At 34.7% G+C, this 14116-nt stretch overlaps 1 protein-coding gene across 3 annotated transcripts in view; it reads right to left on the minus strand.

Moving 5' to 3' along the window:
• Window positions 1-1804: 1804 nt before the first annotated feature.
• The window catches only part of znf280d (zinc finger protein 280D), an 80659-nt gene continuing 68347 nt past the window's right edge, over window positions 1805-14116 (minus strand). For all 3 annotated transcript variants that reach the window (XM_028823828.2, XM_028823830.2, XM_028823829.2), the window contains 6 exons: window positions 10897-10959; window positions 10398-10516; window positions 9808-9847; window positions 8691-8733; window positions 7090-7145; window positions 1805-3230 (listed from right to left, as the gene is read on the minus strand). In XM_028823828.2, the coding sequence (XP_028679661.1) occupies window positions 2588-3230; window positions 7090-7145; window positions 8691-8733; window positions 9808-9847; window positions 10398-10516; window positions 10897-10959 (964 nt within the window). In that variant the 3' untranslated portion in view covers window positions 1805-2587. The remainder of the gene's footprint in view (window positions 3231-7089; window positions 7146-8690; window positions 8734-9807; window positions 9848-10397; window positions 10517-10896; window positions 10960-14116) is intronic.

Below are 14116 nucleotides of genomic sequence, written 5' to 3' on the forward strand. Positions count from 1 at the left end.
GTGATTGTTTCTCTTAACCAACTACTTTGAAAGAAGCTGTCCTGCTTTCATGAAATTATCTTATTGATGGAGACAGTGTCACTTTTAACGTATACTGTATATAAATATTTTTAAATAACGTAAAACAACTCTGCCATATGGAACAGATATTGGGATTTGATCTGAAAGGGCCTGCACGATGCCCTCTACTGTATAAATCCAATTCCTCGTGTAAACAGAAAAACTGATTGTAAATACGAGAGGCTGCTAAATTTACAATGTTTCATCTCTCGCTCCGACTTTGTGTATATTACTTGCACTCATACAAAACATATTTTGGAAGGGGTAAGAAACTGAAGCAATAGGCATTTTGATTTTAGCTGATGTTTCATTGGAACCAGCTTTTTATTGTTTTTTTTAAACATCAGAAAGCTGTGGTCCTCATTAGATTAAAAAACAACCATCTGATAAAAAACAAATGAAATTAAAAAGCACCAATTCATCCACAGTGAACATGACACTTCAGCTTACATTAACTCTGAATACTGAGCTCAAAATTTGCAAGTTAAATAAGTATTTTGGTGAAGTTTAAACATTTCCTTTTGACAGTAAGATTTTTTTTAGTTTCTTTATTGGTGCAGTGTGAAGATCCTAAAATCGTTCACAGCTCATTTGTGCAATCTGCCTCCATATTGATGCAAGAATTATTTCTATTCTAAGCAACAACAAAGCAACACCAGACTGGCCTCACCTACAGCCCCACTTTAGGATTCCTGATTAACTCAAATTTGGACCCATTCTTAATGTAAGACTGGAGAAAGACAGAATGGGCGATGACAGTGTGTTATAGGTGTAAGTGGAGGTATAAGACTGAAAACTTGCTTGAAAAGAAACAGTCAAAAAACAAACAAAAAGGTTAATCGCTAAACCAGTGAAACGGTTGGCAAGAGTTGAAAACCCCACATTGAAGAAAAAATCAAAAGCAAGCAATCAAAGGCAAAACTCAATAAATAGAGAAGGAAAAGTAAAAACACTGTATGACCAACCAAAAAAAAGGCTTAAACAAAATCTAAAAGATGTTCCACAAATTCAATGATTAAATCTTACATAAATGGTGTCAAGTTACTGCAAGTCAGATAATTACAATTGTCAAGCAAGTACAAGTTGGGAAATGTGACCGAAGTACAAAGAACACAAGGAGGGAGTGGCCAAAAAGTAAAAATAAATAAATAAATAAATGGGGGAGTGGCCAGAGGCACACAGCACAAGTGGTAAGGAAGGTCAAAAGCAAGGTCTGAAAGTGTGGCACTTTAAATGTAAACTACCTAAAACTAAACAATATAGGGTCTACTGTAAATAGTGTTAATTACTGTATATATTTGTGCTTTTTTTAAATGTAAGGTTACATATAGAATTTTTATTTTTAAATATCATCAACAGTGATAGAAGAGGGTTCATAAATTGCTTCTGGAAGAAATAAATCAGTGCTAAATCTGCATTTGGGAAATGTTGGTAGCCCATAGTTCAAAATAAAGGATGACATGGTGATCTATACTGTTACAGTCCCTTTTCTTTCTATGTGGTTTTCTTCTTAGGGAACTCCTATTTAGTTCTTTGTCCCAAACATGTGAAGGTTGGTATGACTGGAAAATCTAGACTAGCCTTGTATGAGAGAGTATGCCCTGTGAAGGACTGGTACTCCATTTGGAGTTGGCTGTTGTCTTCTGCTGGATGGTGACAAGTTAGGCTCCAGAATTTTCTGATGTTGCATTGAAAAAGATGAAAATAAACACATATATAAGAAAAAAAATCCATTAAAACCAAATACGAAAAAAATATTTTTATATGGGGAAAACAGTTTAACAAACTGATATAATGCAAGCTATGCAACTCACCCACAGTCAACAATTCTAGATCTACGAGCAAAGGTGTAGCAAAAATACTCAAGATCACAGTTCCAAAGCTTCCTCCTCATATACAATACACAACATAATTCTACAGAGCATTTTAGTTTTCACTTTACATTCTTGCTACATGCCTAGAAGCCATTTACTGTAACATACAGTTAACTAGAAGTAGCTGCCATATGGTAAAACACATGCCATTTAAAAAAATATATACAGTGTTTTAAAAATGTCTGGAAAAATCAAGATCTATACTTTGGTTAAACTAACCACTCCAACAGGTCCCAAGCAAAACCAGACTTGTAAATCAGTACCAACAAACTTCTAACTAGTTTGCTTTTTGTTCAATTAATCGTGTCCTATTCCATTTTCCGCACTGAAGCTTAATGATATATTTACATAATGCTTATGTGATCCAACTTTCATTGAAAGTTTACTTAGAAAGCTTATAGCCTGGCAGAATTACACCCTCATATAGGTGTATAGACGTGTGCATATTTTACACATTATATTATATATATATATATATATATATATATATATATATATATATATATATATATATATATATATATATATATATATATATATATATATCTCAATTCCAAAGAACCTAAAGCTTTGTGTTAACCACATGCTTTCACACTGTTTGGAACTGGAGACTAGACAAATAAAAATGGTGACAAAGAACGCTGGTTTATCCTTTAACTCTCAGTTTTCTCTTCTACTTCAGCAGGTATGTTCTCTGAAGCATCAGGGCAGACTGGCGAGTTGTTATCATTATTGGTGTTATCATCATCATCATCATCTTCTTTTTCATAAACAGGTGTTGTCTTCATTTCAGAAGACCCAGGATTACCCTTCTGTAGAATCTCTGTAGCTTCATGTTCAAGTACCTCTGAAGGAGTCAATGGCTCTAGATGAACGCTGCCTTGTTCGCTAACATCAGAACTAACGGACTGTGGCTCGTCTACCTTCCGCAAAAACTGTTCAAAGGGAACAGCCTCTTCTGCATCTTCTTTCTGATCTACATCATCTTCTTCCTTTTCCGCTGCAGAAGGTTTTTCAAGTTTATTCTCACTTTCTGATTCCTCCGTTTCATCTGGCTTAGATGAGTTTTCACATGATGCAGGCTTCTCACCATTATCTGTTTCAGTTGTTTCTGGCACTTCCTTGGCTGTAAAACTGTCTTTATTTTTTAATTTATCTAGATTTTCTGCATTTTTGTCACATCCTTCAAGCACTTCACACTTTCCTATGTTTTCTGAAGTTGCCTTGTCTGTTTCCTCAGGAACAGCTTCACTTTTTTCATTCTTGTTTTCCTCCAAACTTGAATCGTTTACAATGCTGACAAAAAAGAAAGCCTTTATTAGAAAAAAAAAAAAAAAACAACAACTGTATAAATGTCATGGAAGCATTAACTTTCAAGTCTGCTTTCTACCCTAGGCCAACAGCATTTGGCAAGACCCCAATTAAATTAAAAGAGAAACTGTCTTCTTTTTAAAGACAGTATGTCTGAATGATGAAAATGCCATAAGGTGTTTAAATAGTGTCATGTTTAATTTTCAAACATTTGTAAGAATAAGTTACATTTTGAATCTGCATCTCAAACAATGGAGTGAAAGGATGTAGCCAAAGTGATTGTCTACCTGGAGGAGGTATGACTGAAAAAGAGGAGATGTCTAGTATCAAGACATTGGTGATAAATATGTAACATTCTGAAGCTGGCATAATCTAGTTCAAGGCAACAATAGGCGTAATGCATGAACCACCATCCCTGGACAGATTGCTGGGACCACCACTCAGCTAAATCAGAATTAGTAATTAATAGGCATGTGTCTGGAATGTACAAAACCAAACTATATAGAGAAACACTCCTACATATGCAAGGGAAAAGGTGCAAACTTTACTCAGATAGCAACCAGCTGATGGAATCCATCGTCACTTCAACTATGAGGCAGCAGTGCTAACCATTTCCACCAACTAGTCACAGGTGGACAACTTGCTCAAACATGCCACAAGAATGCCATAAGAGCAAACAATGCAGAGAAAATTGTGACAGCTCTGATAGTTCCTAAAGTGGAGGAAGGACATTTTCATCTGACAAAAATGTTTGAAATGACATTAATAAAAGTCAAATGTTATTAATGATTCTGAATAGGATTAAGTGGATTTGGTGACAGTTTGATATTTACTGTATTCCTATACCACAACGGACTGTTACTGTTTTTTTAAATTAATTATTTAATATATTTTTTCATCCCTAATAAATTATGTGAATTGTTATTTTGCTGTTACTAAGTACTTATTTATTTAAATGTTATTCTTAAAGTGAATGCTAGTGATATGCAATGAATGAACAAACTAGTTCTTTTGTAGTTGTCTTGGTCTCTGGATGAATGTACTGGTACAATGACTTTAAAGAATTAATCTTTTTGAAGCATGCACAGTGCATGGATCGTTTTATACTGCATTCAGCGACAGTTCGGAGCTATTGCCTTAACTTCACTTAAATGGCTGCTGTCTATGGTAAACAGCCCATCAGTAAACCATTTTAGCAAAATGGTCATGATGACAACTAGCCAATGACTGGTTCAATCTGACTGATTGACTATGACTGTCTCAGTACAGTGAACCAGTATACCCCTACTGATCTGGAGACCCATTACAAGTTTGTTTGCAAGTTCATTCACAAACTGCAGACAAAAGACTTGCAGTAAAGTACACTGAACTAGTTTACCGAAAGAATCAGTTTGTGTACTGAACAGAGGAACAAACTGCAGACCCATGTCACACAGTACAATGAATCTCAGTTCTGTTCACGGATGATATATGTATGGCAGACTGCATCAGAAAGGACAGGATATAAAAGAAGGAAATTGCGGGAGACTGCAGTGAGTGATGCAGAGAAGGATGAAGACTGAGAGCCAGGAAGCTACTTTTTTATTTTGTTGTTGCTGTTTTTGGAAGGTTCAATTATCGTTCTTGCTATATATATACTGAATAAATGACACATGTTGTTAATCCTATCTGCATTTGTGCAAAAGTCACAACAACTGACTGACTGGAGGATGCGTTAGAGGACCATCTGCTGGAAACTAATATTTTTACAGAGCTACATTTATAAATGTACAATTATAATGAACAGTACAATTCTAGCATACACTAACAGCATATTACAGGCTCATAGAACTTTGTCATACACAACATATCCCATTCTATGTATCTATCCCAACCTCTATCTAGGTTATAGGCTAACTTAATCCAAAACTGAAATCAATTTTATTTAGTCATAAAAGATGTAAGCACTCAACAGGTTATGTTTCTTTCGACATCTAGGCTATAAAAATGTTTGTCTATTTGAATATATGTGAATTATTTATTTTGTTGCTTGATTTATATTTTGTTTGGTGGTTGAAGTTGTTACACTGTTATATTATGTATTTTTATATTATATTATATATATTATATATATATAGCCTCGTTATTTTTCAAGTGAACGAATCAGTGATTCAAAGATTTGAATCATTTTAGTGAACTGAACATAATGAATCAAATTGTTAAGAGGAATTTTACACATTACTACTGAACACTATGTGCATTAAACTCTTACAGCAGTTGATTATGATATGCATACACAGAAGATTTTGATTCTGAACAAGCCAGGAACTCAATGTAGGACTTCTGAGCAAAAGACTACGCCACGTTAGATTCTTCTGGGAACATAAGTTCTCTTGTGTGGTCAGTGGTGACATGTTCATGTTGATTAGCACATGAAAGTTAAAATTTCACTGTGATCTGTACATGTGACAATAATGACTCTATAGAACCTAAAAATAGTACAAATAAATCACACCAACCTTTTTTTCCCTGGGTATACTGCCAGTCCCTGAATATACACATAATTTAATTCTTTGCTAGAAGTTGATGTTTCCAGGTCCACAACCCTGAACTGAATTAAGAAGGTTTGATAATGGACAGACTGATGCTTTAATTCCCGAGACCAAGGTCTAGTTCTTTAGGTACTGGACTTTGGCCAAGGTTTCAGTCCTCACATCTTTTGACTTACTAGCCTATTCTCCAAGTGTACAAAATATTTATGAAAAACTACACTACATAATTGTAAAGTACCCTTATGATGTTATTTAGAATAGAAAGGTGCTGTATTTGTTTTATTAAAAAAAAAAACCAAATAAATAAAATATTACAACACCAAAGAAGAAATATCTTGACATCTTATCATAGACAGGTGCAATTAAGAGATGAATGATATACTTCATTTAATCCACATATTGTATTTTAAAACTGCATCAATTGCCTTATAACTGTAAAGATGTAAAATAGCTGTAAACAAAATGATCTTAAAGGAATACTCCACCCAAAAACTTTACTTTTTATATGTTACTTACATCATGTGGTGTGTTAGTGATAGCCGTACTTTAGAATTAAAGACCCTCCTATCCCCTCATTTGCTGATCAAGAATACAGTCTTAAATTCAAAAGTGCAATTCCATGTTAAAATCATCTTTTTTGTTGACTACTTTCTTTTTCTGGAAGTATTTAATTAATACTAGGGGGCTTTGCTCGCCAACCCCCATTTTTGTTTTTCCGGATACACACTTTTAAGATTTTTTTTTTCTTGGAATTGTTGCTATTTCATTAGTTTCACTTTTATTTCAGAACTTCTGTAAGAACAATATTTGGAATCTTTCGAGTCCCAACGTGCTGAATCTTTTTAATGAGGTCAGTGAGACATGTGTTTAATGACTTTGTACCATAATTCAGGATAGCTCTCTGTTTGGAATTTCAGCACAGACAAAATGATCTACATCATCAGCAGTTAATATTTTTTTTGAGAAGTAACCAATAAATGCATGTGAGTGATACACTTTTGCCACTCCAGTCTGTATGCCAGAAGGCAAAAATGCTAAGGCACAGTAAGAACTAAATTATTACACTCATTAGATTTAATTTCCTAAATACTTATTTCTACCATTCTTGCTATTTTTGTACCACAACCTCATTCAAAATAAGTATTCCACCACTAAACAACAGCAATGCTGAGGAACAAGAACAATTTTACCAGGGAAAAAACTTCCTTAATCTGATGGGACTGTAGATTTTCTTTTGGTAAGTTCCAGTGCTGTAATGAATAACACCCTCAAAGCTCACCCTTTCTGTTTTATTTCTGGCTAAGGTAAATTACCTTTCACATTGCAGAGAAGTGGATTCTTCTTGAACTACGGTTGTGCTTTTGCTTGTCTGAAATCCAAAAAAGATGACAAGTAAAACGAAATTAGCATATTACTTAATTAAAATATTTCACAACTTCATAAACATTTTTTAGATTTTTAATAAAGCAAAGTGTATTGATCTTAAGAGAGTAGTGGTATACAGTTAATGCACATTAAACAAAAGCCATAACAAAGTAAATGAAAACATTTCCATAAAATAATGAAAGTAATTAGCTGCTCAAGGCTACAATTTTTTTTTAATCAGCATTATGTGGTGCTGCAAAGCTTTATGGGTATACATTTAGTGCCAAATGAACAAACTCTTTGTCTTCCATAATCCAGTAGATCATTCTACTTATCTGGATAGATAATAAAAGAAAAGGATTCAGCATGAGGGGGAAAAAAAAAGAGTTCTGTGCAGTCTTTTACTACTAAAGGTGCTGTATAAAATGAATCCTGGCTGAATTTGGAATAACTGCAATGTATTCTCACTTTGCGTAATTGTTTGTGATTTATTTCTGATCAAACATTATTTTTGCAAAAGTGGCTCTGGTCTGCTTAATAAGGTGAACAAAGGTTACTTGTTGCCTGTCATATCCTGGCAAAAATATATCAGAATGGAACGTTCTAGGAAAGACAAGCTTAGACTACCACCAGATTTGGGCCCACTGTGCATCTGAACTGAAACAGGGCAATGTAATGGCAACCATAGGAGTGGACATATGGTCTCAAGTCAGACATGGTCTAAAGTTTGTGTTGATTTTAGCGTAATTTCACCAATCCAAATCATCACTCACAAGCTGAGAAATGTGTAGAATAATTTACATAGATTGTAGGTCCTTTACAAAGTGGGAACAAGAAAAGTATCCTCGGATTATGAGTGGCACAGCAAGAGTGGATTTGAAGAGTAAACAATCAAATAATGTATAACACACAAAAGACTTCACAAATATTACTCATTAATATTAATATTACTGTTAATTCAGCTCTCAAGATGCTTCCATTCACCAATTTTATGTACCTGGTCAGTTACAGTGCCATAGTAAGAAAGGGAAAAATAAATAAATAATAAAAAAAAACATTCTGGCAGCATTGGGTGCAAGACAGAAAACAGCATTGAACAGAGTGTCAGCCCACTACACTATAAGGCCCACTCACATATAAACCCACCCAGTGCCAGTTAAGAATGGCCAATTAACCTAACACAAGGCCCTTGGGATGTGGGAAGAAAACTGAAAAGCCTTGAGGAAAGACCCAAACAGATATCCCCTTACTATACACAAATTTACAGTTGCCAATTTAAAAAAAACAAGGCACATAAATAAGGCAGAATTTGTTAACTCCACACAGACAGTGCCTTCTGTTTCAGAATCAAGGTCCTGAAAGAGAAAAGACAGCAGTACTATGCGTTCTCATTGCACCTTGCTAAGTTATTAACAGAAACACTTCTACATAAAGTATACCTCAAAGGAAAAATATGTCCAAATTTGTTGGTATAGAGTTTCAGAAAATACTAGAAAGACTTGAGAATAAAACAGAAGTGAGCAAAGAATTTTGTTAAAACCAGCATTACCCGACATGCGTCTGCTTCTAGCTTTGAAGTAGTATTTTGGGGTCTGAAAATTAAAAAAGAAAAACCACAACACCAAGCACATTAACATCTTCATATATATACATATATTTACAGAAATCTAAATACAAAATTCAGACATACATCAAAACTTGCAACTCAAAGGTTAACCATTCAAAAGCTTTGTTTTTGGAGTTGGCAAGAATTGCATACTGTTTATAAGTTATGCTAAAAGCACAAGATTTTTATTCATTCAGCTTGGAGCGTCACTAATCACAAGGTAAATGATTCTTAAGACCTATATAACAAGCTCTAAAACTAGCTTCTATAATAGAATACTTGACAAAGTAACCCCTAGTCTGCATACATAACACAGTTCTTTACAGTTTTGAATGACTACAAACATGCACGAAAATGGACAACCGAACTGACAGATGGCATACTCAATTTAGTTGTTCATTTCAGGTTTTACCCGAGGCTAAAAAAAGCATCCCAAGAATCTGGCCTTTCTGTATTACATACAAAGATGACCAGTTCCTTTTTTTTTTTTTTTTTTTATATAAACACTTTTGATACAGTAAGAGTGCTCAGAAAAGTACATTTCAGTCCAATTCAATACTAGAAAAATTATGGCTTAAGGGAACACTTTCAGGACACAGACCTTATGTTTTTCTCCTACCAACAGGCAAAGAGAGCAAGGAAATCCAAACTGATACCAGATAAAAAGTACCAACATTTAATTGACTTTTATACATCTTCTTTAAAATATCAAAATTCATAATTGTAACTGACTGAACAGAACATTCCCAACAAAAAGCACATAAGAATATCTGAGAAGCCTTGCACATTTCTGATTCTCTTGAATTTAGCCAAGGAAAAGGACATACAGTAACAATGATTTGCAGTTGTCTTTCAATATATAGATACTGCAGTTTATTATTAAAAAAAAACAAATAATGATTACTTTTATGCCAAGAATTTAGGTGGCAAAAGAACAACACATCCATAAACTAAATACTACTGGTTAAGAGAAAATTAACACAACTATATTTAAATAAAAAAAACACAGGACAGGAATGGCATTTCTATTAAGAGAATGGAGGATGATCATTTTACTTACATAACCTTTTGTGTTTTTTCTCTGCGGGATTTAGGTGCATCTAAAATATTAAGAGAACATTAAATAAGAATTACATGACGACTTTGATGATTTGAGTAATTATAACTTGGAGAGAAACAACAACAAATTAAGAAATGTAGCAATTGCTGTCATGCTTCATTTAATAAGTTAAGACAAAATTGTAGATTTGAATCAAGCGTCTGAATGATTACAATAGCAAAGCATAAGTAGAGGGGAAAATCAAAATGCATTGCGGTGCCCATAAACCTTTATATGCAGTGACTCTCAAATTAGAATGCTAAAGTACAAAGCTACCCATTTAGTACCCACAAATGAGTTTCAGGGTGACCCTGACCAAGTCACCGAACCCATCAAGACTTTTACTGGAAAAATATGAAAACGGTTTAAAGAACAGTTAGAATGTACAAGTCAATTTCAAAACTGCTTTTTAATTTAAAAGCAATGCTTACCAAAAGGAGCAAGGTTACATTTAAGGCACTATTATGACAAAAACAGAAAATTGGTAGTGAATTTAATTAAACTTTTTCATTAAGTTATACCAAGTATCATGTGCCTAAACACACACTTACCTGGCTCTATAATAACTTGACAGGTGTGGTTTTGTCGGTCATTAAGGTGTTTACTCATGTCATCTGCACCCGCAGCATCGGTTAGAAAATCACAGTTAAGACAAACTAGCGTGACACCACTGAGAAGGACAGAAATAAGAAATAATTAACAACTTAATGCATTAATAATCCAGTCCACAAAAAAATGTAGGTGCAAAAATCTAAACTTATACCTACGATATCTATGTATTTTACAGTGTACTTGCTATATGTATTTTTCAATTACAATATTGTTTTGCGCCTTCATTTTTTTTAGCTACAAATGTTCCTTGACTGAATAGGAATAAGGCGAAATTAATGGCTATCAACAGCATATCCACCCATTTGCTTAGAAAAAGCAAAACAAAGCCTATCATTTTACTATTTAAAGTTAAGCACACAATCTTTTAAAAAAGATAACTCAAAAGATAATGGATTTTATGGGTAGATAGACAAGCAGATAAAAAGAAAGGTCCAATACCTTGGGTAATTACAATATTTCTTCTCTTTCCGAAGGCGCTCCTTTGAAACAGTACTGTGGAACCTGCAACCAACATAAAATTGAATTATTTTAAACAAGAAAGAATATATAAACTGTTTTTTTTTTTCATGAATTCAACTTTGGTTAGAAGGCAGTGTTGCCTGTTGGCCTCTAACTTTAAATGTAAGCTTGAGCTTGATTTCTAAACACTACTATGTAACCTTGAGTGGTCTAAAGCTCAAATAGATGCAAAGAATATTATATTAACTAGCAAAATACCCGCGCTTCGCAGCGGAGAAGTAGTGTGTTAAAGAGGTTATGAAAAAGTAAAGGAAACATTTTAAAAATAACGTAACATGATTGTCAATGTAATTGTGTTGTCATTGTTATGAGTGTTGCTGTCATATATATATACATATACACACACATATTTTTATATATATATATATATATATATATATATATATATATATATATATATATATATATATATACACACATACATACATACATACATACATACATATACACACATAGATGCACTTACAATAACATAGAAATCAATATAAACAACATTAACATCATTATCATATGAGAATATGAAGTAATATATAAGAAGCACATTTCATATAAATATAAATTATTAAACAGTAAAATCTTCTTCTATAATTTGCTACCGTGGCTTTTCGTTGGTCTGTCCAGGATTTTAAATCACCTGTAGCTTGCAAACCGTTTCACCTATTGACTTGAAATCTGGTACACATATAATACGTCACGTCTGCTATCCGCTTTATGGGTGATGATTGTCTTACTCTTTTTATGTTTATTTTATTTTAGAATCAACTCCTATGTGTGCACACCAGGGCGGCCGTGGGCAGATGCGTATGGTGTATTCACTCCATGTTATCGTGCATTGCGCTGTCACTGGTATTTTGATAAAAGAATTTGAACAATATATAAGAAGCGTATAAATTATTAAACAGTAAAACATTAACATTTAAGAAGTAAAGTTACATTGAGTACTACTGCAGTGCCTTCGGGTATACCTCATTTTTTGTTTGCCCATTACATGCTTAAATGTATACATTTTTTGGTGTACCTACCCGAGAACACGCGACATATAACCGAGCGTGGGAGAAGCATGGATTTTAAACACGCGTTGAGTTCATCTGCTGGTCTCCCTCGTGGAATAACTGGTAATGTCTGACTAAAATGTACAGCGAGTAAAACGACATTACCTCCTTTTTTTTTTTTACGATCTCTGAGATCTTGCTTTTTTCGGTTCAAGGCTTCATAAGCTCTTTTATGTGCCATGGTGTACTTAATATTAATAAAGTATCTATCTATCTATCTATCTACTAATTATCCCAAACCATCATCTTTGAATGTTGCAAGACTTTCGCTTTGTATGTAGATCGGGGTAATTACATTCATTGCATTCCTAGTCTGAATCACAATCTGATTGTATGGGTGGTTACCTGGCACTGTAGGGTTGCCACCCGTCGTTTAAAATACGGAATCGTGCCACGTTTGAGAATGAAATTGCGCGTCCCGTTTTGAATCAATACTGGACGGGATTTATCCCGTATTTTTTTTATCATTTTTTTTTTTAAAGCAGCGTGTCATGCAAATCATCCCACACGCATTTTATGAAGATGCCTCCTTTCCTACTTTTGATTGGGTAATACTTGATGTCATCGTTAGTTTGATTGGTCTTTTTAACTGTCCAGTGAGGAGGGCGTGTCTTTTAAGTAGAGTCTGCAAAGTGTTGGCACTGAGATGTGGCGTCAGCGCCATAGTTGAAGCCCATAACGTTGCGGTCAGCAAGTCGGCTAACTTCCGCCATGTGCCGTCTTTCAGTTGCGAGAAGCAGATCATAGAATGGTTGAAACTGTTGCCCCTAACGTTGCGCCACGGCGTGTGGTTCGTTTATACCTCGTGTCTTCTCATTAAACTTTTATCTCGCGAATATGTTATTGCAATCCGCAGCGGGAGCGTTTCTATAAACTTAATTTAAACTTACGTTTTACACCGTGCTTTGTTTCCCTTATGAACATGCTTGTATGCTTCACTCGCTCCGTTCTCAATTGTTTAATTTTTTGCTCTTCGCTGTTTCCGGCTCTTCCTCCATTTCCCCCTACTTCGTTCTTTTATCTCGCGAATATGTTATTGCAATCCTTAACGGGAGTGTTTCAATAAACTGATTGAAAATAGTTTTGCATTTACCTTTTTAGTAAAAGGCGAGCTTTTAAGCCTGAGAAATCACCCCGTAAATGCACACGTTTAATTGCACATGTGTTAATATGTATGGTTACACAGTATTAAAAGACAGTGAACAACGTCAGTTACCTTTGTTCCCGCGTTTGATAAAAGGTGAGCTTTTAAGCCTGAGAAATCACCCCGTAAATGCACACGTTTAATTGCACATGTGTTAATATGTATGCTTACACAGTATTAAAAGACAGTCAAAAATTAACGTCATTTACCTTCGTTCCCGCGTGTGACTCGTGCTGTAAATCTCTTCCTTGTTTTTAGTTCACGTGATTACGTAGGAGGCGTGATGACACGATACGTGACTCCGCCTCCTCCATTACAGTGTATGGACAAAAAATATGTTCCAGTTATGACCATTACGCTTTGAATTTCGAAATGAAACCTGCCTAACTTTTGTAAGTAAGCTGTAAGGAATGAGCCTGCCAAATTTCAGCCTTCCACCTACACGGGAAGTTGGAGAATTAGTGATGAGTCAGTCAGTCAGTGAGTGAGTCAGTCAGTGAGGGCTTTGCCTTTTATTATTATAGATTAAGTCTATATTCTCATATGACTGCTGCATTTACCCTGCTGCATTCATATGCAGCTCAGGTCTCCTGAAAATAGTAGTAAAAGACGAAATTGCCACTGGTTATATGGCACATCTGTTTTCATGCCCACAGAGTTCTCTGTGTCAACAGTGGCTCTGCTTTGTTTTAACTGCTCTAAAGGAAAACAATTTAACATATGAAGCATTTTGCAAGTAGGGTTTATACTGTTGATAACACATAGTAACATTTAAAGAGACTGGAATACTTGAACTTGGTTGGCTCATCAGCTTTACATCAGTTGTTCTCAAGGACAGAGCACTCGAGCTCTGTGAGTGGAACTGTGTGGTGACACAAGCCACATTATCAAAAGTTCTAACTCACTTTCACCCCCATAATAATGACCAAGACATTCTGAAAAG

Source organism: Erpetoichthys calabaricus, chromosome 17 (genome assembly GCF_900747795.2).
Source record: "Erpetoichthys calabaricus chromosome 17, fErpCal1.3, whole genome shotgun sequence".
Classification (NCBI taxonomy): Eukaryota; Metazoa; Chordata; class Cladistia; order Polypteriformes; family Polypteridae; genus Erpetoichthys; species Erpetoichthys calabaricus.